Source organism: Clinocottus analis, unplaced genomic scaffold (genome assembly GCF_023055335.1).
Source record: "Clinocottus analis isolate CAN_PGR_092001 unplaced genomic scaffold, fCliAna1.0.p SCAF_17, whole genome shotgun sequence".
Lineage (NCBI taxonomy): Eukaryota > Metazoa > Chordata > Actinopteri > Perciformes > Cottidae > Clinocottus > Clinocottus analis.
In genome coordinates, this window is record NW_027175898.1 from 12,210,870 (window position 1) to 12,233,823 (window position 22,954).

At 46.9% G+C, this 22,954-nt stretch overlaps 1 protein-coding gene across 4 annotated transcripts in view; it reads right to left on the reverse strand.

Annotated features, from left to right (window-relative positions):
• Window positions 1–19,862, reverse strand: part of fgfr3 (fibroblast growth factor receptor 3) — a 69,245-nt gene extending 49,383 nt beyond the window's left edge. For all 4 annotated transcript variants that reach the window (XM_068579693.1, XM_068579692.1, XM_068579691.1 and 1 more), the window contains exons 1-2: window positions 19,403–19,862; window positions 14,806–15,031 (exon numbers count right to left, since the gene is read on the reverse strand). In XM_068579693.1, the coding sequence (XP_068435794.1) occupies window positions 14,806–14,953 (148 nt within the window). In that variant the 5' untranslated portion in view covers window positions 14,954–15,031; window positions 19,403–19,862. The remainder of the gene's footprint in view (window positions 1–14,805; window positions 15,032–19,402) is intronic.
• Window positions 19,863–22,954: the final 3,092 nt, after the last annotated feature.

The window sequence follows — 22,954 nt, forward strand, 5'->3', positions numbered from 1 at the left end:
ACGTTCTTTGTTCTCGGCGAGCCGCTCAATGAACCGGTTTGATATCAAAGCAGCCGGAATAAATCAGAGCTGAAGTGATCCTGACGCGGCAGATAAAGGAAAGCTCGGCTACGGCGTTCTGCTGCCGTCCTCCAGCGCTCGTACCAACATCGAGACATACCCGCTGTTTTCTCCTCCGGTGGAGCATGTGTGAGAAATTCTGCTGCCTAGCATGCGTGTGCATGTGTGTGAGCGTGTGTGTGTGTGTGTGTGTGTGTGTGTGTGTGTGTGTGAGCACTGTAGCCGGAACCTGGGGCCAGCTGGAAGCAATGTGTGACATGTACTCTTTGAGAGTGTGTGTGTGTAAATGTGTTATTGTACGTATGTATCTGCCATTATAAACGAGGAACTTTGTGTGCGTGTGTATGCTTGTGTGTGTGTGTGTGTGTGCCTGTGTGTGTGTGCAGTAAAGCTGGGCGGTCACTCCATAAATCAAGAGGCCCCCTGCCCTCCTGGCCCTTCTTACCCTCTCGGCTCAATATCATAACAAATAGCCCTTCAGAATAAAATAAAGTCTCTCTTTGAGACGCTGCCGCGTCGTACGTTAACGCGCCGCATACAGACTCCGTCCTCTGTGTCCGTCTGAAGAGGTTTATTTATCCTCTACAAACTTGTGCAGGGGCCGGCGGGCAGGCTGCGGCCCTGGGGATGAAAAGAGCTCTTTATGCGGGGAGCCTTTCCACGCCTGCCTCTCATGCCGGAGGACCAGGAAGGAGCGCGGACCCGACCGAGGAGCCGTCTCCATGGCTGCCGCTGTCATATTGGGCCATGGGAGGGAACACGGATGACGTTGAGCTCAGCAAACACACTTACACGAGCGCTTCATCCGACTCGCATGCTTTGAAGTGGCGAGAGGTTTTACTCGTTTACAACGCGGGCTGACGCACATTAATATCTACGGGTGGAGATTTTCTCTCACATTTGGATCAGGATGCTTTATTAAAGGATTTATCCAACAGATGTTCAGGGGAGACGCGGGTGAATAAGGATCAGACATTATTATTATTATGATTATTTAAAATCGGAACTTTGGAAAACGCAAGGTTCAAAATTCCTAAATCATTTTGTTGACATATTAGAGTTTAAAGCTTAAGAGGGAATTTGAGATATCACTCCATAAATCAGAAAATACTGTCATAACAGCCATAAAAAAAGGCTTTGGTTGATATGTGAACCCGTCTGTAAGAACCTTCAGAATAAAGACGAAACTCATTCAAAGATATGTTTTGTAAAATCACCATAAAAACTTTCCCAGTCGGCTACTTAAGTTACAATTACTTTCTGCATCACTAGTTTTATAAAATGTTATGTTTGAATATGCAAATGATGCATTATTTAGTGGTAACTTTGGTGAATTTAGGAGAAATCTCCAGAACAAAAAGATATGCAGTAAAATAAAAACTGGATGTTTTCTTCAGTCCTCTGAACAATTTAGAGATGTTGGTCTATTTATATTCCATAACGTGTCTTTCAGTGTCCCACTGTGATTGTATTTATATTTGAGGGCAAACTGCCAAGCTCATACACTTTTGCAGCAGAGTCAAGATTGTTCTAAAAAGGAGATTGAACATTTGTATTTTCTTATGAACGCCTGACAGATTGTCTTCATTCAAATAAGTGCAACATGATTGCCTATTTTGATGCAGATGGTCATTCATATCATTCATTAAAGAGCAAATCTATAACTGCCGACTGATAACTTGAACCGTCTCTTTCACTTTGAAGTGTGAAAAGCCCACATCCAAGTTAAAATGAGAAACTGACTCGAGACTCGGCCCTTAAAAAGTTTTGTGTGCGGGTGTGTGTGCGCCATGTTTCCTGATGCGTGTCCCTCTTCAGAGTGAGGAGGATATTCTCCCAACCTCACGTCCATCAGTAAACAACCAAATCGTGGCAGTTTGATGAATCCATTTTCCGCACTGGAGGATAAAGATTCAGGGTTTCATCTCTGCTGGAACACCGAATCTGTGATTCTCCAGATATCCTGAGAACCCCCCGCCCCCCCACACAACTTTTGCCAGTTGAGTATCCTTTAAAGCTCTCCAGCGGTGAATGTCGCTGCTTCAGAACGACGCCTTCTTCTTCGTGTTCGGTTGCTTTGCATAGAGGAACACCCCTGCGGGTTCAAACAGGCCGGCGAGAAGGATCATAAACAGTAAAAGATGACAAGGCTCTCTTTCTGTCGGGGAGCTTAACAGGTACTTTTATTGGTCGCAGAACCGCATACCTTTTAAAACCATATCTACATTCAAACCGCTTTGGAAAGTGATGGATTCCAGATGGGCCATGGAGACATTCATCTTCATCAAGCTCACTTTTTTTCCCTCCTCCTCCTCCTAGCTAATAATACAACAGGCCATGTTTCCAACATGTGCAGACCGGACTGCTCCCAAACCAGTGGCAAACGTTTCAGCGACAAAAAGGCCTTTTTTTTTATTGCAGGTAACTAGTTGTTTGCTTCTAGTGCGGAAAAAAGAATAAACTCTCCTTCTCTATTCAGAGCGGGGGGAGCACAAACGCTTTCCACATTTTCTGTGAGCACTTACGGCCAATCCTTGTGCACGCGTGTGACGTCGTGAGAACAGTGTGTCGGTGCTAATTTGCTGTTTTCTGCAGTGGAAAGAGCTTGTGAATATATGGAGTCAAAATTTCTGGTTTTTTTTCTCGTTTTTTTTCGCTTTTGTCTCCGTGTCTCCACCAATTAACTTTTGTGAAAATTATAAAACTGTAATAAATACATCATTTTAAAGAAGTCTCCTAGAGCTACAGCGCCACGCGGGCCGCCATGTCCTCCGCCGCCGCCGGTCTGCTCGCAGTGTCCCGCCAACAGATTCTTTTACTTCTGCTTCCTATGCTGAAAAAGTGGACCGGCTGCCAACCGTTTGGCACACTCACCATCACATGACCTTCAAACAGGATCCGTGAAAACCCCCCGCCCCCAACCACCACCACCAACACCACCACCACCACCACCACCAACCATCAGCCCCCTCCAACTCCATAAAGAGCACATTTCTCTTCCTCCATTTCACAGCTATGCCTATTGTACATCCTGCTCGTCCTGGAAAAGCTCCCTCTTCTTCTTTTTTCTTTTCTGCAATGTGCAGTGAAAACCCCCTCTAATCTCTGTTTAATATGGTTTGGCCGGATGTAAATACCTTCGGACAATGCCCTTAATCTGGGCCGGCCTGGCAACCTCACACCGTTGCAGGGAAGCCTGCCAGCAGAAGATGGAGAGAAAAGAGCGATGGCTCGGCGGAGATCAAGGAGGAGGGTGAGAGGGCTCGAGAAAAGGGGGGTGGGGAGGGAGAAGGAGGGTTTCCCCAGCTTGCTGCCCCTATTCTTCGCCGAGCTCAGCCGCGCTTTATCAAAAGAGCGCCCGAAAATCAAGTTAAAGATAGACGTCGCCTCTAAACATCCCGCCCCGGCCTGTGCCAGCCCCCCCACCTCCAGCCCCGCCTCCCCCGCCTGGCCCTGCGCTCGGCTGCGCTAACGAGCATCGGAAGCTACTGTACATCCAGAGCATCTTGGCAGCGCCCAATCGGCCTTTCAGAGGCTCACCGTCGCCCCCACCCCCCACCCCACCTGCCCTCCAGCCTCCGAGGAGGGCCTGGGTTTGGTCCACGGTAATTGTCATTCCAAAGACGAACTGGCCTAGTTTCAATTCAACAGACAAGTGTAAGAAGCTCGGGCCCCACAAAAGCCAGGATGTCTGCGAAGTGTGTGTGGGGCCACTATACAACATAATCACACTTCCCTTCACAACACGGAGGAACCAATCCGATTACAAGGCGGCTTTTTGGATCTCCTGATGCTTTTTTTAGGCAGCGACTTGCTCTTTGTACTTAATTTGGACTTAACGAAGAGAGCGGGGGAGATATTTCACGAGTCTTCTGTTGGGTTTATTGATTTATGGTCACTCTGGGAGACTTTAGAGGGAAGACTGATGCTCGGTCAGCGTTTCTTTAGAGGCTTGCTGAATCAGGGAAATTATCAGAAAAAGACAAGAAGCCGAAATTGGGGCAAAAGCACAACAATAGGAACGCTGTGCTGGCTGCAGAGAGCCGTGTACAAAACCTGGGAACAAACGCAGTCTCTGAAGACTGAAAAGTCAAAAGCACCATCGAAAAATTCCATCCTACTCGTCAATTTGAAACATGGCTTCCCAGAGATGTTAAATTAATAAAACAACTAAATCTGGAATGGTTGATGAATTTCAACCATCATCTAAAAGAAGATATTGTCTTCAGTGAACACTGGTTGCACAAATTCACAGTTTAACTTTTGGATATTCTCAACCTCCAGATGTTTAACTCCCCCCAAAAATGTAAACGTATTATTTGCTTCTAAAAGTTTTTACATCTCTGGACACTGACGCAGCAACACGAGGGGACGCCTGATTGAAACGTTAAACTTTGACCTCCATTGACCCCGACCCCTGCTCTCAACTCTGGCAAGTGAACAACTCACCCCCCCCCTCCTGTCCACACACACACACACACACACACACACACACACAGACACACCCCCACACACACTGACTATTGATACAGCTCAGCTGGGATGACCTCCCGCCCACAATGGTCTGTGGTGGTGGGTGGGACGGTGATGGTGTGAGAGGTGACAAAGACATCAGTGTCATGTGATGTATGGAAAAGTCCACTTGTTTTTTTGGACTTGCACACACACACACACACACACACACACACACACACAGTGAATTGACCCCGCAAGACGAAAAACTGACTTTGTGTTTCAGAGAAGTTAACAATGGCGACGAAGAAGAGGAGCTTTTGAGCTGAACGCTTAAAAGCGTCATCTGGACTTTGTTAATAAGTCTGTCAAGCGGTACGAAGACGGAGCGTTTCTTCAGCCTCCAATGCCTTCACTTTGAGTAAACACCAGCAGCAGAAACATGGAGCAGGAAGAATGAAGAACAGTGCGTTACTGTCTACGTGTTGTGTGCAAAACCTGAGGGGCAGAGGCCAACTTTAGGGAAGCGAACATTAGGTCTGGACATGTTGTTGCCTGAGAATTTTGAAGGATTGTAGAGAGAATTAATATTTTCAATTCCTGATGAATTCAGTTTCAATTCAAGAGTTCAATATTTTCCCACCAGAATTGCAATTTATTCGATCCCGAGAGTGCGGAGAAGGCTCAGTTTGATCCCATCAGGGTCCGAAGGTGGCTCAGCGGGACATAAAAGCGTTTACTGCTCCGTTTATGATGCCGTTTATTAGCGCGGCGGGACTTTGTGGGTCCGTCTCTCTGGTTGTTCGCGCTCTACGTGAAACCTGCTGCTGCTCTCGGCTGCCTCTGATCACCGGGAGTTCAGCGCACAGACTTCCTGAGCCGCTTCCTGTCCCGCACCGTCCTGCCGCCGAATAACCACCCGAGCTCTGCTTCTGTCTTTCGGAAAAGTGTCACTTGGCGCAGTTTCTGAAGTGGGAAGGATTTTGTCGCCAGTGGACGATGCTTAAATACTCCTTTTTACTGTTGAAATGACAAAATGCATGATGGCAGACCACAATAAAAGTCTGTTGTTGTCCAGTTTGTGATGGCTCTCTGCAGGACGCCATCCGTGCTCGGCCGACGATTGTTTGCGAATTAAGCACTCTGTGTTTTTGTAGTCCCAAGAACTCCAACAGAGTGATACGTAAACGTGTTGAAATTGACCCTCCGAGCAGCAGATGGACTCCCCATGGGTCTAAAATATGAACATGGTGGAGCGCTTCGGCGCAGAAACGGTGTGTTTAGTGTGCTTGCTTATGAGAGCGGGACGAGAGCAGGAAAGCCTCTAATCCCATCATCCCATCCTCCCTCCCTCCAGGACCTGCCTTCCCTTTCAGCACAAACAGGCCACAGAGAGGAGAACAACTGGAGCACAGTTGTCCTGAGACATCTACACCAGACATCTATACAAACAGAGAGCCTGAACACTGAATAATAGTCCTCTGGAAACAGGGTTAAGATGAACCAACTGACACGTTAGAGAGCAAGTAAGTGATGAACGCTATGCTAATGTGTTAGCTATGCCCTGCGGGTACCGACAGCCTGACCATATCTATGATAACCTTGACAGTAGCTAGTTTGGCTGCACCTGTGTATGCTCCACTATGGCCGACTGTCCTGCTTTGCCATTTGTAAAAGAGTTCATGGAAGACGTGAACACGTTCCATCGTCTTCCTGTGCGACACTGAAGCTTGGTGGTTCCTAAAATGGATCAATACCACAAGTTGTACCACATTGGCTTCACTTTTCAAGAACCAGAGGTTGACGCAACATTTGGAAAGTGTTCGGCGCGACAGCGACGCAACTTGTTGTGATCCGCACCAGAGGAGGATCGCTTGATTGAAACGGACTAAATGTTGGCTTGTGAAAGTTCTCTGAGAAAGTTAATACGAGAGCGGCGGACAGGAAACACGGGGAGACAGAGAGAGAGATGCGTATGCCATGCAGCAAAGGTACCCAACTGGAATTGAACCGGGGACAATGTGGTTATGGGGTATGGAAAAAAAAGCTCACAGGACGTTGGCACTGCAAAAAAAAAAAAAAAGAGGCTCTGCTGTTGATTTATTTTTTTCCAGGATTTAGCTTTTTTATTGTGTATTACTTTATTACCAGATGCTGTTTGTTGTGGAAGCCTGACTTTATAGTTCGTCGGTTGGAGGTCATCGGATCAGCGTGATGTCAGAAACTCCCAAGCTATAGTTTATCAGTGTTGTAGCATCGTCTCCTGTCAGCCACCTTGCTCCGTGAAGGTCAAAGACGACACCGCGACCCTTTTTAAAAAGGCTGAAACCAAGTGCAGACGGCAAACCGCCTCCCCGGATAAACAAAAGGAGAACATCATGTTTTTTTCCGATCCTGACTGTGTGGTGAAGCGGAGCAGATAGCCGGCGTGCGCGGAGAGGAGAGAGTTGTCACAAAAGGAAAAAATGCACTCAATTACCAGATACACCGCACTTCAAAAAAAAAGAAGTAACGTTTCATGGGAATTTAGCAACGATTTCGACCTTGGGTTATTTGAAAAAGAGTCAGCTCGACTGTCACTGCTCTGTCGTTAGCCAGCTCAACACCAACGTCTCTCTTTCTCTTCTTTCCACTCTTCCATTACGCTCTGCAGACGGTACCAGGGTTTATTAGTTTAGCTCCTCTCGCAAAATAACATAAGGGGAGAGAGAGTGCGAGGGAAGGAGGGCGGGCGGGAGGGGGGGGGGGGTGGAAGCTGAGTTTGGTTTCTATATTGGATGTGTCAGCTGCCCTGGATGTGGGGTGGGCGGGCTTTAAAACAGAAGCGAGTCGACCCTGGACCTTTTTGAAGGAAGCGGTGGAGAAGGAGGTGAGCAAAGATGATGGATCAACCAGCTGAGAGAGAAAGAGAGGCGGAGGCTATTCTACTATAACGTGCTTTGGCAATACTGCACTAAATTATGGTCAAGTCAATGAAGCTAATTTGGATTTGTTCTGGCAGACATGAAGAAGAGGAGGAGGAGGATGAAGGGACAGAGGGAGCAGATGTGCGAGTGGGACCATGAGGGTGGAGGGAGAGGGGAGGGGTGAAGTACGAGGAAGAAAGAGGGAGGAAGAAGATGAAAGAGACACGCACACACTCAGAATGACGAGCACGCAGGTAAACGCATACCGCTACACATTCACACACACACACACACACAATGTAGCCCACTGTCTGGTGGTTCTCTGTTTCCATTCACAGAAATGTAGACGGGTACAGCAGAGCCAGACAGACCCGCTCTGCTCCAGAGAGAGAGAGAGAGAGAGAAAGAGAGAGAGAGAGAGAGAGAGAGAGAGAGGGGGGAGGGGGAGGGGCAAGGTTATTACGACGAGGCCCTGTTGCATATTTGTTTTATACAAATAAATTATTGAATTAGGCTTGGTTTTTTTAAATGTTTTTTTTTTGCAGAAGAAACATAATTGTGTTATAGATTGCTTCTGATCTTCATTTCATGTCAGTTCTTCTTTGAACACAGGTTGTAATTTTTGGGCGGAGGCAACCTGAATCACAGACAAGGGCCCCATGGGTCTATATTCACATCTCTGCTGAGAAGGAACAACGAGACCGAACCAGGACAACAGTTGAGCAAATACAAGAAGAAGCACACCAGTAACAGCAGTAACACCAGTAACACCAGTAACACCAGTAATGGGGGAAAATAACAAAATAAGAGCACAAAGAAGCAGAAACAAACAGAAGACTGTGTGTGTGTGTGTGTGTGTGTGTGTGTGTGTGTGTGTGTGTGTGTGTGTGTGTGTGTGGCCATTTGGAGCATAGAGGAGAAGTCAAGGGGCTGACTGATGGGTGAGCCTGAATTGTCTCTCTCCCTTTTGAGTGTGTGTGTGTGTGTGTGTGTGTGTGTGTGTGTGTGTGTGTGTGTGTGTGTTGGACTCCTTACAGCTAGGCACACAACCTGCCATCTGTTTGCCTCTGCCAGCAACAAAATACATCGTTCCAATGGGTTTAGCATAAAACACAAAGACATACACACACACACACACACACACACACACACACACACACACACACACACACACACAAGGACTATGTGTATTGACAAATTTGTGCAATTGCCATCCTTTACAACTATTCAATCAGAATTAGGCCATTATATCAATAGTGTTCATTAATCCAAGTATTAGAGCGAGAGAGAGAGCAAGAGAGAGAGAGAGAGAGAGCGAGAGAGAGAAAACGGGGTGAAACGGATGAAAGGAGACGCGTAGTTTTCAATAAAACACAATCAACTAGTCACTTCACAGCACAAAAACATTTTGTCAGATTTAACTGCAGCTCCAGCTGACTTCCCCCCCCCTCCTCCTGCGATGACACAATGAGCCTCTTTGTTGCGCTCCGTGTTTGCCTTATCTATTAAGTATCTCAACAATTTCCTCAAGGGGAGCTTTGTAATTAAAAACCCACCGTATGTCAACGCCACTGTCAGCCGGCGGACTGAGAACCGCCGTGAAACCGCAGCCAGAGGTAGAGAAGAGGACATGTACAGGTGTGTGAGTGTATGTGTGTGTGTGTGTATGTGTGTGTGTGTGTGTGTGTTGTATACAAAAGATATTATTCGGGTGAAACGGGCAGAGCCTTCAAAGGGATTTGACAAAATCCCAAATAAAAGTGTCAAAGCTTAAAATGTGTTTGCGTAAGTGCGACAAAAATATCCGTGTGCTGAAAAGGGAGCGAACGGGAAAAGAGACTCCACCCCCCCCCTCAAAAAAAAAAAGAAATCCCACCGCAGAAAAAAGGTGGTCGGGGTTAGAAGCTAGAAGCGAGCAGATCACACAGACCGGCCTGTATGTTCATCCATAATTCATCCAGTGACATGCAGAGAGGGTTTCAAAGGGCATTAATGAGGTGTATTGATACAAACGTAGCCGTGGCCTGCAGACACGGTGCGTACCAAGGCCCCTGGCTGACAGTGACCTCCTGATCTACAGCTGTCTGCTAATGCTGTCCATACACGGCCAAAGCTCTCCGAGGGTTGAGCGTTTAACCCAAACCTGAGACAGCCGCATGACCTCTGGGAGGATTTCACACTCTGTGACTACAGATGAAGGGGATAGCAGCGACCGGGTATCTACATGAGGTTACTTTCATCGTACACTCGCTCAGCAACAGGCTTTTTCCACATGAACATCAACTCTGAGTAAATGCTGGGTCTGGACTGTAATGCTCTGCAAGTGCTGAACAAAAGTCTTAAAATGGACACACAAAAAATGACAAAGGACGCATTCAGATGTTATACACAATTTACAGCATTGTGTTTTTGAAGAAGTTGGTGTGTGAATTTAGGACAATAGGTGTTTAGCTGTGAATCGTGATGGACTTAAAGGAGTCCAGCCGAAGCGTCCCCCCGTGATCCTTTGGTAAACAGGACTATGAGCTGTGTTCAATGTTTAATTCCCATCCAACAAAATGTCTGAAGTGTCTGCTGGATTAAGTGCCTGATGGACTAAGGATAGAACAGCCATTGTTTAACGAGTCGTCATTCTCCAGAGCTTATTTGGCCCGCGCGCCTCCAACGCTTGCCAAAAGATTTCTTGATAATGTTGCCAGGGAAATGAACATTCATGCCGAGACTCCGCAAAAAGCTAAAGTGTTGCTGCGGAGGAAGAGGAGAAACCGCTCGGAGTAACTTTTTACGCGTAAGTTATGATGAACGGTCCAATTTTCGGAGACTCGCGCATGCAGCCCACACATGGAGGACTACTCATCTACATAATGGGATGATTAAAGGGAATGTTGAGCGCCCCACAGGAGGTTACACTGCGATCGCACTCGAGAAAACAACCTTTTTTACCAACGCAATACTGGAGAGGCTGAGCCACTGTATCTCTTCAGAAGTAAGAAGACACTGAACTAAAAGAGCTGAACTGATCAGCAGAACTGGTAGAAAAGTGTCCACAGGGTCTTTGTGAAGCAATATTCCTGTTAATTTACTTCCTAATTAAATGTTTGGAAGGGCTGGATTCATCCAAGAGCATAATGTAATGTTTTCTAAAACCTCAAATTCTAAGCAACACTATGTTTGCTGCATAACTGAATTCAGACATCAATAAATATGATGAATGTTTTCCCCCAAAAAATATTACATTGGAACACATGATGACGTTAGACTTTCCCTTCGCTCGTCACTCGTTTTTACTGAGTGGAGCTTGAACGCGTCGCAGTGTAACGCAACGCAACCTTCCGCATGTTAGCCGTTAGCGCCAAGCAGGACTGTTAACAGCTAACGTTTGCTAGCTCCCCTCTTGCCAATTTCAAAATGTATTTTGTACTTATATTTTTAGCATTATGAGGGACATTTTGTCATCCCCAGGACGACGAGACGCTGTTAGTCCAGAGCCCTGATTCCTGGTACCGACGACAAAACCAATTCTATCAGGTTTTCAGAATTTTGCAATATCGGTCCTAATGATCTCTACTAGAGGTATGAACTGAAATAAGTTGTTAGTTTTGGACATGACGCAGGAGACGTTCCATGGTGGTTGGCATTTGAATTTAGCAGTTTCAGCTTGCGTTTTTTTTCACACTAAAATCTTTCCTTGTAAAATTAGCCGAACAGCTGGTTGTAAACGCTGCATGTTTTCACTGCAATTCTGCACTGAAGCTGCTGGCTGAATACACTATACACACACACACACACACACACACACACACACACACACACACAGCACACAGCCACTTCAAAGATTTACAGAACACTGGAGAGGTTTTCAAAAGACAAGTGTGTGTGTGTGTGTGTGTGTGTGTGTGTGTGTGTGTGTGTGTGTGTGTGTGTGTGTGTGAGGGAATTGTAGAGCTTGAGCGTAAATCTGCAGACGGCGTAGTTTTAATGAGTCTCCTAATGACCCAAACAGCCCCTGCTGACATTTACAATCCTTGCTGGGTGACCTCACACACACACAACCTTGTACTTCTATATTCGCGAGGATGCTCTCACCTTTGACCTAACCTTAACCATCGCAACTTTAGGACCTTGACCCCCATCCAGTAGCCGAATGCTGCATCCACTTGAGCTAAAGTAGATGCTATATATTGCATGAGACCATTAAGATAAACCTTCATTTTAAAGCTACATGCATTAGTAGAATAATTACAAAATGACCAAAATGTCCCCACTTTCCGAAGTCCTCACTATGTGGGTCTAAAACATTTATTGGTCCTCAGAAAGATAGTTGTACAAGAAGACACACACACACAAACTGAGACTTTTTCTGTCTTTAAAAATGACGCACATATATTTGTAAATGTGGTTGAAGGGCATAATGGCCACACACACACACACACACACACACACACACACAGACAGACAGACAGACAGACACACTCTTGGCTGTCCTTTAATTTTGGTTGTTTGTTCTTTTCATCTTCTTTTACCGCCTCCCTTTCATAATCTGCCTCTACTCAAACAGACATAACATTCATTTAACTGCAGACTCCATGTAGACCTGCTCTGTTACACAATGAAACACACACACACACACACACACACACACACACACACACACACCCTCCGTTCTTTGTCATCAGTCTCTCACATGGGTCAACTTCTGCTTCTCAAACATGAATACAGATGGCTTCAAGATTTATTCCAGAGAGCATTTCAGAAGTATGGCCGTTCTGTATTTTCTGTTTGTGTGGCATTCTGGGAAATACAGCCTCTATCTGAACTACATTGCAGGTTGTGCTATCTCAGGAACACCTGCAGGTAATTCCTTCAAATTTGTCAACATGTCCACTTGGACTCAATGATGAGCAGATTCAAAGGAGAAAAGGTCAAGGTCATCACAAATCCCATTTTTGGCCAAAGCTCAAGAATTCATATGCTAATCATGACAATTTCACACAAATTATGAAACGATTAGGAAGTGATGATATTTTGGACAGACATGAATGTGAACTGGTTGGTGGAGACATAAAACCACAAGGCCGTTAATTTAGCTTATTTCATAGTCACATGTAAACTATCAAGGGCACTTTTGTCCTTAGCACCTGCTAATGTTTGACCCTGAAACAGATCCACACATTAATCCCCCCACAGTTACACACACAAACACACACACACACACAACACTAACCCAAGTGACAACTTTGCCCGGCGCTGCCGCGGCTGAGGGGAAATTGTGCCATCTGCCAGTAAACGACAGTCATTTTATCCCCACTGCTCGTCCATCTGTGGACGTGGGGAACTCTGCTGGAGGCCTTGGGGCCGCGGGGGAGACGGGGGAGACACGACGCGAGCCGGAGATGCCCACCAGGCACAGAGGCCGCTGTATGTGGCTTCACGGCCTACTTTACCTCCTAACTACGTAGAAAAAAATGCAAAAGCGGCTAAAGGAAAGAAGTTGATACTGTGAATGTTAAAGCTGAAGAAGATCTGTCACCATCAAGGATGGGTTCATCTTTTTTGACTGAAAAGGCCAATGAATACGTGTCCAACCCCCACTTCATAAGGAGATGTTCATCACACTGAGCCAAGACAAGCCGTCCACGATCACCTGACCGCTCACGTCAAATGAATCGCTTCGTCTCCACCGTGACCAAACTTGAGCTACTTGAAACAATAACCTCTTCAGAGCGGCTGTATTTCACCGTGTCTGTGTACCACGCTGGTGAGGTCACTGCCTGAGCGCCCGTCGCCCAGAGGGGGTTTAAAAAAACTAGACTCCCCCCCCAAAAAAAAAACACTCTTCTTTTTGGCTGATGCTAAGCAAGATAGGCTGCGATGGCTCCCAGCAGGGAAGGCAATGAGGCGGACACAATCACAACACGTCTGTTGTAACATTGGGGGGTTTTACATGAGAGAGGGCAGAGTGGGGGAGTAGAGGGGGGGTCTTTTGGCTATAAAGACTGGAATTCACACACACAGGTAGATGGCTGTCACATCAGCCTGGAGCAGGGCTGCTTTTGATGGACGTTCAGGTCGACATGAAGTCAAAATGAAAGGCTTTTAAGTCCCTGAATGCTCCATGGAAGGGATTACGTAACGAGCGATTGTGATGAGCGGGTGAGCTGGGATCTGAAGCCCCTTATTAAGGAAATTAACCATTTCACAAAACATATAAACGACACATTTTATGGCTTCTGCTCGCCGGGTTGTACAGAAGTCACAGAACGTAGAAAGACGGATAAATCGACCAATCACAACTGAGCATTTAGCCTGAGAAAAATCCTTTCAAAGCAGTTTTTCAATGCCGAGGCCCGAAACTGAAACATGCAAGGTCAACTTTGTCTCGATGCAGATGTTTTCTGGGTCAAAACATAAGACGTTCAGGCGGAAGATGGGACTTTATTTGTGTCTCAAGTCCGTGTCGGAAGTCTCGAGACTATCTGGTCTGACCTTGGTTATTTGGAAGATATACACTACACACACACAAGTTAATACAACTGTATGTCCGTGTTGGTGCGCTCACACTCTCGGGGTATCTTGACTTGCACAGTATCTAGAGCGCCAAGCTCCCCGTCTTTCTTAACGCACTGCAGCGTGTGAAGTGTGTCAAAGACTAAATAACTCTCACATAAAAAGAAAAAGGGAGGGAGGGAAGAGGGGGGGAAAACAACAGTTGGCTAACGCCTCCAAAAAAAGAGGTTTTTTTAGGGTTTTTTTGCGCAATATGGAGAGATTAAAGCAAACACAGCTCAACGTTTACTTTAAGATGATCTTTGAGTAGTTCGCCGCCTCGAGAACAAAGAGGGAAAATCTCAGCGAAGCAAGAAGAGTCCAATTAAATCCTCCTGGTAAAAAAAAGAAAGAAAAAAGAGAGACTCCGCCACATTTGTACAAACAATAAATGTGCCGTTTGAAGTGATGAACACACAGAAAACTGAACCGCGGTTTATAAGCAGTCGCATTAGCATGGAAAATGAAGCGCGGCACAGTTGATGAAAAGAAGCCAATGTGTATGCGCAGCTTAACGTTGTCTTTCTTGTTTTTTTTTGTGTTTTTTTTTTTGGGACAAGCCCCCTTTAAGGCTTCTTTTCATGCTGGTTCATGACGTCGTGTGAAGCCGACTTAAGAGGGGAATTCTCCTGAGCTGCATGTTTGTTATCGCGCCGCGAGAAAAGTGACACTTTAGCTTTTTCTTTTCTTCCTCATCTCTGTCTGACTAACCGTCCAAAACCAGAGGAAACTCGCGTTTTCAATATTTGGCACTTTTGGCTTGATAAACCACACACGAGCCGATCGGTGTCCGGCTTCCCATCGCATACGTTCGGCGGCGTGGCGGCGTCGGCGGTCCTACCTGCGGGCAGAGCGGCGGGCAGCCTGGCCGGAGCGACGCAGACGGGCAGCAGGAAGGAGAGCCAGAGCGAGCACCACAGCGCCGTCATCCCTCCGGTCGGCGAGGTGAGACGCAGAGCAGCGAGGCCCGACCCGGACTCAGACGGCATCCTCCGTTGGCATGCTGTCCGGCGGAACGGCGGCCTCCGACGCCGCGAGAAACTATCCGACGACTCCCCGTCACCGAGCTGGAAAGAAAAGGAAAAGGCGGAGGAAATCAATCAGAGCTGAATGACAGAGAGAGAGAGAGGAGTCCAAATGTTCACAGCGAGCTCTGGGCTCGGGTTGGACCGAGGCAGAACATGCAGCAATCAACTCTGGAACTCTAAAGTATGAAATATTCGACTGCAAATTGAACACAGCACGAAGAAACGCCTCGGGTGCTGCACACATGCTACCATATTTTGACCTGACATTCCACACAGATTTCGAGGATTACAGTGGAAATCCCTCTTTGCAGTTTGTCTCAGGAACGTTCCTCGGAGCACCTGATCGTCATGGAAAGGCTGGATAGGAGCTCTGGTATTGGAGCGGCTCAACAACCCCCACAGAGGAGAATACACGTTCATCAACCAGTTGAGGAGACAAATCACATTATTTTCTGCTTGAGAAACTCCTCTGCGAGGGTTTAGCAACCGATTGACATGGATCCGCTAATCTTCCTGTGGATGAGGAATGCCGACGTATACAGTACCAGTGGCTCAACGTGCCCGGCGGCTCGCAGGAGGAGTAGGAGGAGGATGAGGAGGAGGAGGAGGAGGAGGAGGGAGCGTGACGGCTTATACGCGAGCGGCAGTGGCGGCGGAGTGCTCCGCTCTCTGTTTGCTTAAGCAGGGAGAAGCTGGAATGCACTGAGGTTTGAGGAGAAAGCTGTGAGCGAGGTGCCCAGAAAAGCAACCCCTTCTCCCCCTCCACACACACACACACTCACACGCACACACAATCACACTCACACAACACCAACTGTTAGCTTCAACTTTAGGGGCTCTGTATAGCTTCAGAATAGCCTTGGCTGTGAGACCCCGACGAAAACAGACGCACAGGTTTGGGCGAGCGCACACGCAAACATCTCAGAGCGGGCTTTGCTTCTGCACACAGAGGTGTATTGTAGACACACACACACGCACACACAGTCCAGAGAGAGGTTGTGTTGTCTTAAGCCTTAACAGTACTGTTTTTCTTTCTATCAGAGGACCTGTGACCCACTCCTTGCTCAGCACAAACTGAAGCCGAAGGCTCTGTTTGCACATTATCGCTCTCCAACACGGATCTCGGGGGGTTCGGGGGAGGAACTTCACGGGACACACATGACTACAGAAAGCAGAACGAGCGTAATCTGAACACCGCACCTATCGGGCCCCAACACAGTGCGGCCTTCTGTGTTCCGTACGCTGCTCTCTTCAGCCCGTCCTCGATCGTCTTACGACACGCGCCGCCTCCACGCTGCCGCGATAAGGCCTCGCGCTCTCTCGAGGGGGCGAGGGAGGGGGAGGGGGGGGGACTTTTGAGACTTCTAAACTTCTCTCAAGACTTCTCTGATACAGCCACTTCACTTTCGAGGGCCGACTCTTGGTTTATGTCAGCGTGCAGATCTGTTTAGACAAGTAGCACGCGGGGAGAGACTGGAAAACAAGCCGTGGAGTGACAGGTAATCGGTGCGACTACCTCGTGCACAAAGTCAATCTTTGAGTTTGAGGAGCAGCCAAGTGTTGCAACATGACCGATAGCATGAAACTGGAACCCATTAAATCCTGTGTAAGCGCAGTAGATCATATCTGATCACTCTTGACAAGACAGCAACTTTATATCCTCCATTTCTTTTGGGGGATGGAGGGGGGGGTGATATATTATTAAGTGATGAAACTCCACTCTGAAAGTTTTTACACTTAAGTGGACACGCCGATTATTGGAAATGACCTCTTCACACACTCCACGAACGAAAACACTTTGATTGCACTTAACAACCCCAAGAAGCGCCGAAGAAGAAGACGGAGGAGGAGGAGGAGGAGGAGGAGGAGGAGGAGGAGGCGAGATATGGATCCTAAAAAGACCCGGCGAGGAGTTCAAAGCCTTCTGACGTGTTTTCATGCGAATATTTTCTTAAAGCATGAAAGGGAAACACAACCAGCGTGGTGAATTATACATGAACATTAATCATGCAGAGCTATCCTCACATTGTAATAGCTCCGAGGCAGAGAATGCTTTCGCCAGGGTTCAAATCCCTGTCATCCCATCCCCTCTGTGAGGATCAATGCGAGGCGGGTCACATGCTAGTCACACCTCTCCGGAGTGTTGGTAATCTTTAATTATTAAGCCGGAGAATCAACAGCTGGGGACAGATTGACGAGGAAAAAACGGGGGATTAAAGGTTTTTTAGGGCGGGGGGGGGGATCACAAGTGCAAACAGCAGCCGGGTCGCGGAGAGGAATATAGACGGACACACAAGTGGGTGATCTTCCACACCAGTGCCTCCTTATTCCTGTCTCTCTGTTCCTCATCTCGCCTGAGAGCGACGGGTGTATCGATCAGCCGAGAGAGGGCTCTGCGTTTTTCAAAGCTGTCTGAGGCGTGGAGAGCGCGAGTGGCGGTCTTGTCGTGTGGAAAAAAAGGCCTCACCTGTCCACACGCGTGTCCCCCGCGAGGATACACATGTGGACACTTTGCTCTCTCCAGAAGGAGCACGGTTGTGGCCCACGGTGTGAAAAACCAACAGAAAATAGGTTGATCTCTCTTTGAGACTAGATTGTGAAGATTGCAGTAGATGCCATGGGGAAATTAAAAAGTTATAACGCTTAATGAGGTCGACATAAAGAGTTTGAAACGCCTCAGACACATTACAAGACCTGGAAGGGATTATTATAGTGAAGCTAGGAGGAGGGGGTGAAAAACCATTAAAGGCTTTAGGGGCCATGGTCAACTTTCTTTTGAATGTCACAGCGCAGTATAACCAGAGTACATAAGTTAAGGTATGGAGTATTAAACCCAACTGAGTATCACTATATTCTTATTTATAAGAGTCCTAGAGATGCAATAAGGCCATATAAGGTCCCTGCTGCCGCGCATACAGCTTTTATTATTAAAATATTACAGTCAATTAGTGTTTGCACAACACAAATCAGCGTTTCTTCTTTTGAAATTAGACAAGTTGGGGCCAATGAATGCGTCATGCTCCCGTTTTATAAAAGCGCATGGAGATACAAGGCGCACAGAGCTCCACGCTGAGGGATTCTCTCAGGCCAATTTCGGTCATGAAAAGAGGCAATCAGAGTCTCATTTGGAAGCGAAATACTTCTGAGGCGCCTCTGATTGAGAACGCCGCACATTTCTCGGGTCAATAGATGCAATTAATTTGCAGCGAAAGCCAAACTATTATCACCCCGCGCGCTTGTTTTACGCCTCCGACATTTAATCGGCTAAAGGGAGTTCCAAATCTCGTTTCAGGCCCCGCGGATGCTCTAATCCGGTGATTTTCTCCGGTGATGGTTTTTGACACGGGCTTTTGGTGGGAGTCAAAGCGGCGGCTGAGTGGCCAGAATCACCATCTGAATCCCATTGAAGCGCGCGTGCGTTTGAAGAGGGGGGATGACTGATCTGCTGCTGAGGGGAGAGAACCGCACAGTTCGTTCATTCAAAGAGAGGAGAGGAGGAGGAAGAGGAGGAGGAGGAGGAGGAGGGGAAGTGATGCTTTCTGGAGAAACTTCAGAGATGATGAGAGGCGTCGAGGAGAACGAGGCTGATGTGTAATTCATATTTCTGCTGCTAACCAGAGAACACGTCACTGTTGCAGTGAGGAGAAAAGGCGTGCTCGTCCTAACGAGTCCACATTTCACTTTTCTTTTGGCAGTGAAATCACGCAGGGAAACGTTTGATTGATGATAAATGGAAAGCCGAGTTCTTAACCAGACGCATCTAATCCTCACATTCATCCTGACGGACAGATAAACGTGCGTAATTTCACAAATCGCGCATCTGCGTTTACGCGTTTTGCCCTCAGGTATTTTAGAGAAACCAAAGTGTCAGTATATTTTTTTTTTATAAAAAAAAAAAAACACGACAGAATGAGTTCAGAATTGAAATGATTTGAGCAAGTGAATTTCCACTGACAATGAGGGAATGTACTCAGCCAATTGCCAGTTTGAGGTGGAAAAAAATATGTCTTTTCCAGCCCCGCAGCGCACGCAGTGCGTAATGTCACAAACCTGGGCCACGCGCAGTTCAGCCAACATTAACAAGCTAAGGACCAGAAACATGTGCGCGCCTTCTCACACACCGAGGGGGGAATTACGCGCAGAAAGGCGTCCTTTCACTCCGAGACGCGCCGGTTGCGCACGGATCTCCTCTGCGGCACCTGTGCCATGGCGCAGCCGCGGGGCTGCTGCGGCTGCGGCTCCGCGCCTCACAGGCGCACAGACACCGAGAGAGTGGACAGCTAAACCTGTCTGAGTCACATCTACAAGGAAGTGGAGCTATTTCTCTCACACCTCAGAGGCTGCAACGAGCCATATAATCATAATCATACATACTAATAATATTATTAATGATAATAGTGTGCTACTTACCACAAATATCCCGTTTTGACAACAAATCGCAGCCTTTCAGGTGTCACCAATCATTCAGCAGAAGTAAAACAGCCATTATTCTACTTTAAACTTCATAAAACCCCAGAAAACTACTTTAAAATCCGTAAGTCCTCGCGCTTCGGGTGGCGGGTTTTGGCGACAATTGAGGAGGAGGAGGAGGAGGAAGAGGAAGAGGAGGGGGGGGAAAGTCCGAAATCCCCGTCACAACTTGACAACGAGAGTCCTCTGCTCTGGTCACCGCCGCTGGCGAAAGCCAACTTCTCCACTTAAATCCCGTGTCCCGCCGCGCGCTGCTGTCCAACGTGTCCAAACCTCCAGAACGGGTTCATCCTGTGGCGCACGAGGCGCTGCGCAGGAGGCGGAACTGGACGCACTGAACGCGGCTGCTCGCTCGTCTCCTGCGCGGATACCAGGCGGTGAGCTTCGTCGCCTCGGATCAACCAACTCGGACTGGTGGCTCTCCTCCGCTGGCTGCCTGTGAAGTAGCAGCTGCAACGGGGCTGCTGCCGTCAAGAGACACCGGCGGGGAGACGCGGAGGACTTCCCGTGGGCCCCTTCAAAATAAAATGTCAGCCGACGCACCGGTGACGCAATGCTTTTGTGGATGCTCAAGGAAGTGCGAGATAGTATGAGCTATTTCAAGTGGAATATGCAGCGAGGAGAACTGCGTTTTTTACAGCGCCACCTGAAAGGATGTTTTCAAAGAAGTAAATAATAAAGTTAGATAAACGACCAGTGCTCCCAAAACACAATGTTAAATCCATGTGTGGATTTTTGTCTTTGTCATATTTGCTTTAGTTAGAATACGTATCTTATTCCTCTCTAGTTGTATCAACTGCTTCCATAGTGTGTTATGTAACTTGTATCAATATATTTCATGTGTTATACACACTTTTATATATTTTATTATTTTACAAATATATCATTTTTGGGGGAAAATAATGTCAAACAACGAAACAGGACAATGATTGTTTGAATAAATACAACTTTTTTTGGATTATTCAGAGAAAGCAATTAAATGAATCACAATCTGCCACGCAGCTATACACAACATACTTTTACTTTGAAGGGTCAGGTTGGTTTTCATTGCGTGTGTGCGTGTGCATTCTTGCTTGTGTGTGCCTGTGTGTGTGTGTGTGTGTGTGTGTGTGTGTGTGTGTGTGTGTGTGTGTGTGTGTGTGTGTGTGTGTGTCTCCAGTCCTAACGCGGTCCGGGATGCAGCCTCTGCACGCCGCCGGCCCGAAGAGCAGCGGGAGGAGGGAGATCAGATTTCGGCGCCCCGCTCCTCCGGGGCCGCTGGAGGCAGCAGGTGACGCACCCACGGCGCCTCCGACACCTCTTACGCTCCAAATCAGAAAGACTTCATCGAGCAAGGCATCATGACAGAATCCAAAGCTGCTGTTTGAGCCCTAAAAACATTCAGGAAGGCTTTACAGTCAGTGGTGGCCAACGTGGGGGTTTGGTAACCACAAAGGGACGTGAAGGGACTGTAGGTGGTCCTTGAGCAACAAAAAAAAGAAGAGAGATATACTTTAATGTCACTCTCTTGAGTTTAATACAGTGGCCGAATGTATTGAGATAGTTATTGTGACCAGAGAATTCAGAGAAGTCTATTTATTTGTCTCCAGTGGCGCCGTTAAGGGATAAAGTCCTGAAAGAAATCAGGGGGCCCCCGCGCTGCAGAGGGGCCCTGAACACATCAGGGATTAAGGATCATAGTCATGCCCCTGATTACCCATAAACAACTCAAATTAGTGACCGAAAACTTTTTTCTTCTTCTTTTTAACGCCACAGATGAGTTTCTGTGAGACAAAAGTATTGTTTTTTTTTTAATCAGGATGTTCTGGATTGGATAAATCTAGCAATACTTCCAACACATCTGAATATAAATGAGCAAATGGAGTTCAGGAAGAAGACTCAGTTTCTTACACGGGTTATCGGATTTGAAAATATGCGGCCATTTTGTTATTCTAGTGCCTTAAGTAACGCCCTGTAGTGATTCAAATGCTACACATGGACCCTTCATTCAGTCGTACTGTAAACATGCACTGCTCTTACCTGTTACATGTTAAACACTGTTAACATACACGTAAATTATGCCATTTTTTCCCCCAGGCTTAATGGCCTCTCAGTCGTTAGCCGATTGCAAAAACCACTGTTTGACCGGTCGGCCCTGAAGTGTGCTGAGTGGACAGTAAATGACCATTGGCCACCCATTTATTCTGCCTCCGGGCTAACGACTGCTGTCGGAAACAGAGGTGATAGCCGCTTTGAACAAGACGACAATTACTGTCATCTCTTAAACTGCGTTTTGAGAAGGCGACTTTATGACGCCATAAAGCGGAGCGGCCCGCGAGGAGGCTGGGCGGAGTGTGCCGTCGGCCCTCTTCACTGTGGTCTGCGACAGTCCGCGTCAACGTGTCATAAATAACAGGAACAGGAAGAAGGATCATCAGGTAGATGGATTTAATTGTGTTATATTGTTGTAAATATGTTATCTTTTGGTTTTCGAGACGAAACCAATATGTCACATTGTGGGAGCTTGTGATGGCTGCTGCTCACAATTGTAGACTAAAACGACGAAACAATTAGTGTAAAAGAATGATTATCTCTTCTTACTGTTCTCGTTTGGATCACTTCCAGAAGCCTGAAGAGGAAGAGGTTGAAATTATTCAATATTTTACACAAAATGTCTGAAAATTGAACCTAATTCTGCATGGTTAATTTGAGATGTTCTTAATTCCCACCCAGGGTAATAATTATGCAAACCCATGATTTAAATAGTGTGCGAGTGGACTTGGACGTTGACCTGAATGATATTTGCCAGATGTGAAATTATGTTTACAGCAACTTCCATATTTCCTAGAAATCATGTGACACATAAACATATTATTTCCCTCCTTTCTCGCCTTTGTCCCTTTTTAATCCAGACTTCAATCTAATTACACACACAAATTGATCTCTGGTTGCATTTCAAAATAAATAAATAATGATATCTACTCCACAAATGTGGCATTAATAGCTCAAATTGGATAAAATTAACATTAAACTTTAAAATACAATATTCAAAGCACTTTAAAAATGACTCAGCCGCCTTTATTGTTTTACAGCATTGACTCAGAGGAGAACAAAAGACCCAACATGATTTAAATCCATTACAAAGAAAAAACACTTGTTTAATAAGACACCTAAATCATCAGCCAATCAGCTTGCATGCTGAAAAAGTGCTGACTCGTCTCTCTGCAAACCTGTCCCCGCCCGACATGCAAGTGAAAATGCTTCAGTGCTCATGGGAAAAGTCAAAAGGGAGAAACAACAAGCCGTTCTCATTAAAGTCAGCGAGGAAGAGGAGAGCGGGCCGATGGTGAAGGCCAGGCTCCGCGACCTTTTGGACTACAGTGCTCCGTGAGAAAACGTCAGCGGGAGGGAGGGGAGGGAGGGAGAGGAGGGGGGGGGGGGGGTGAGGGGGAAGGAGGGGGAAGAGAGAGGAGGGGGAGGGAACAAAAGCCAGCCGGTTCAGGAGGAGAGGTC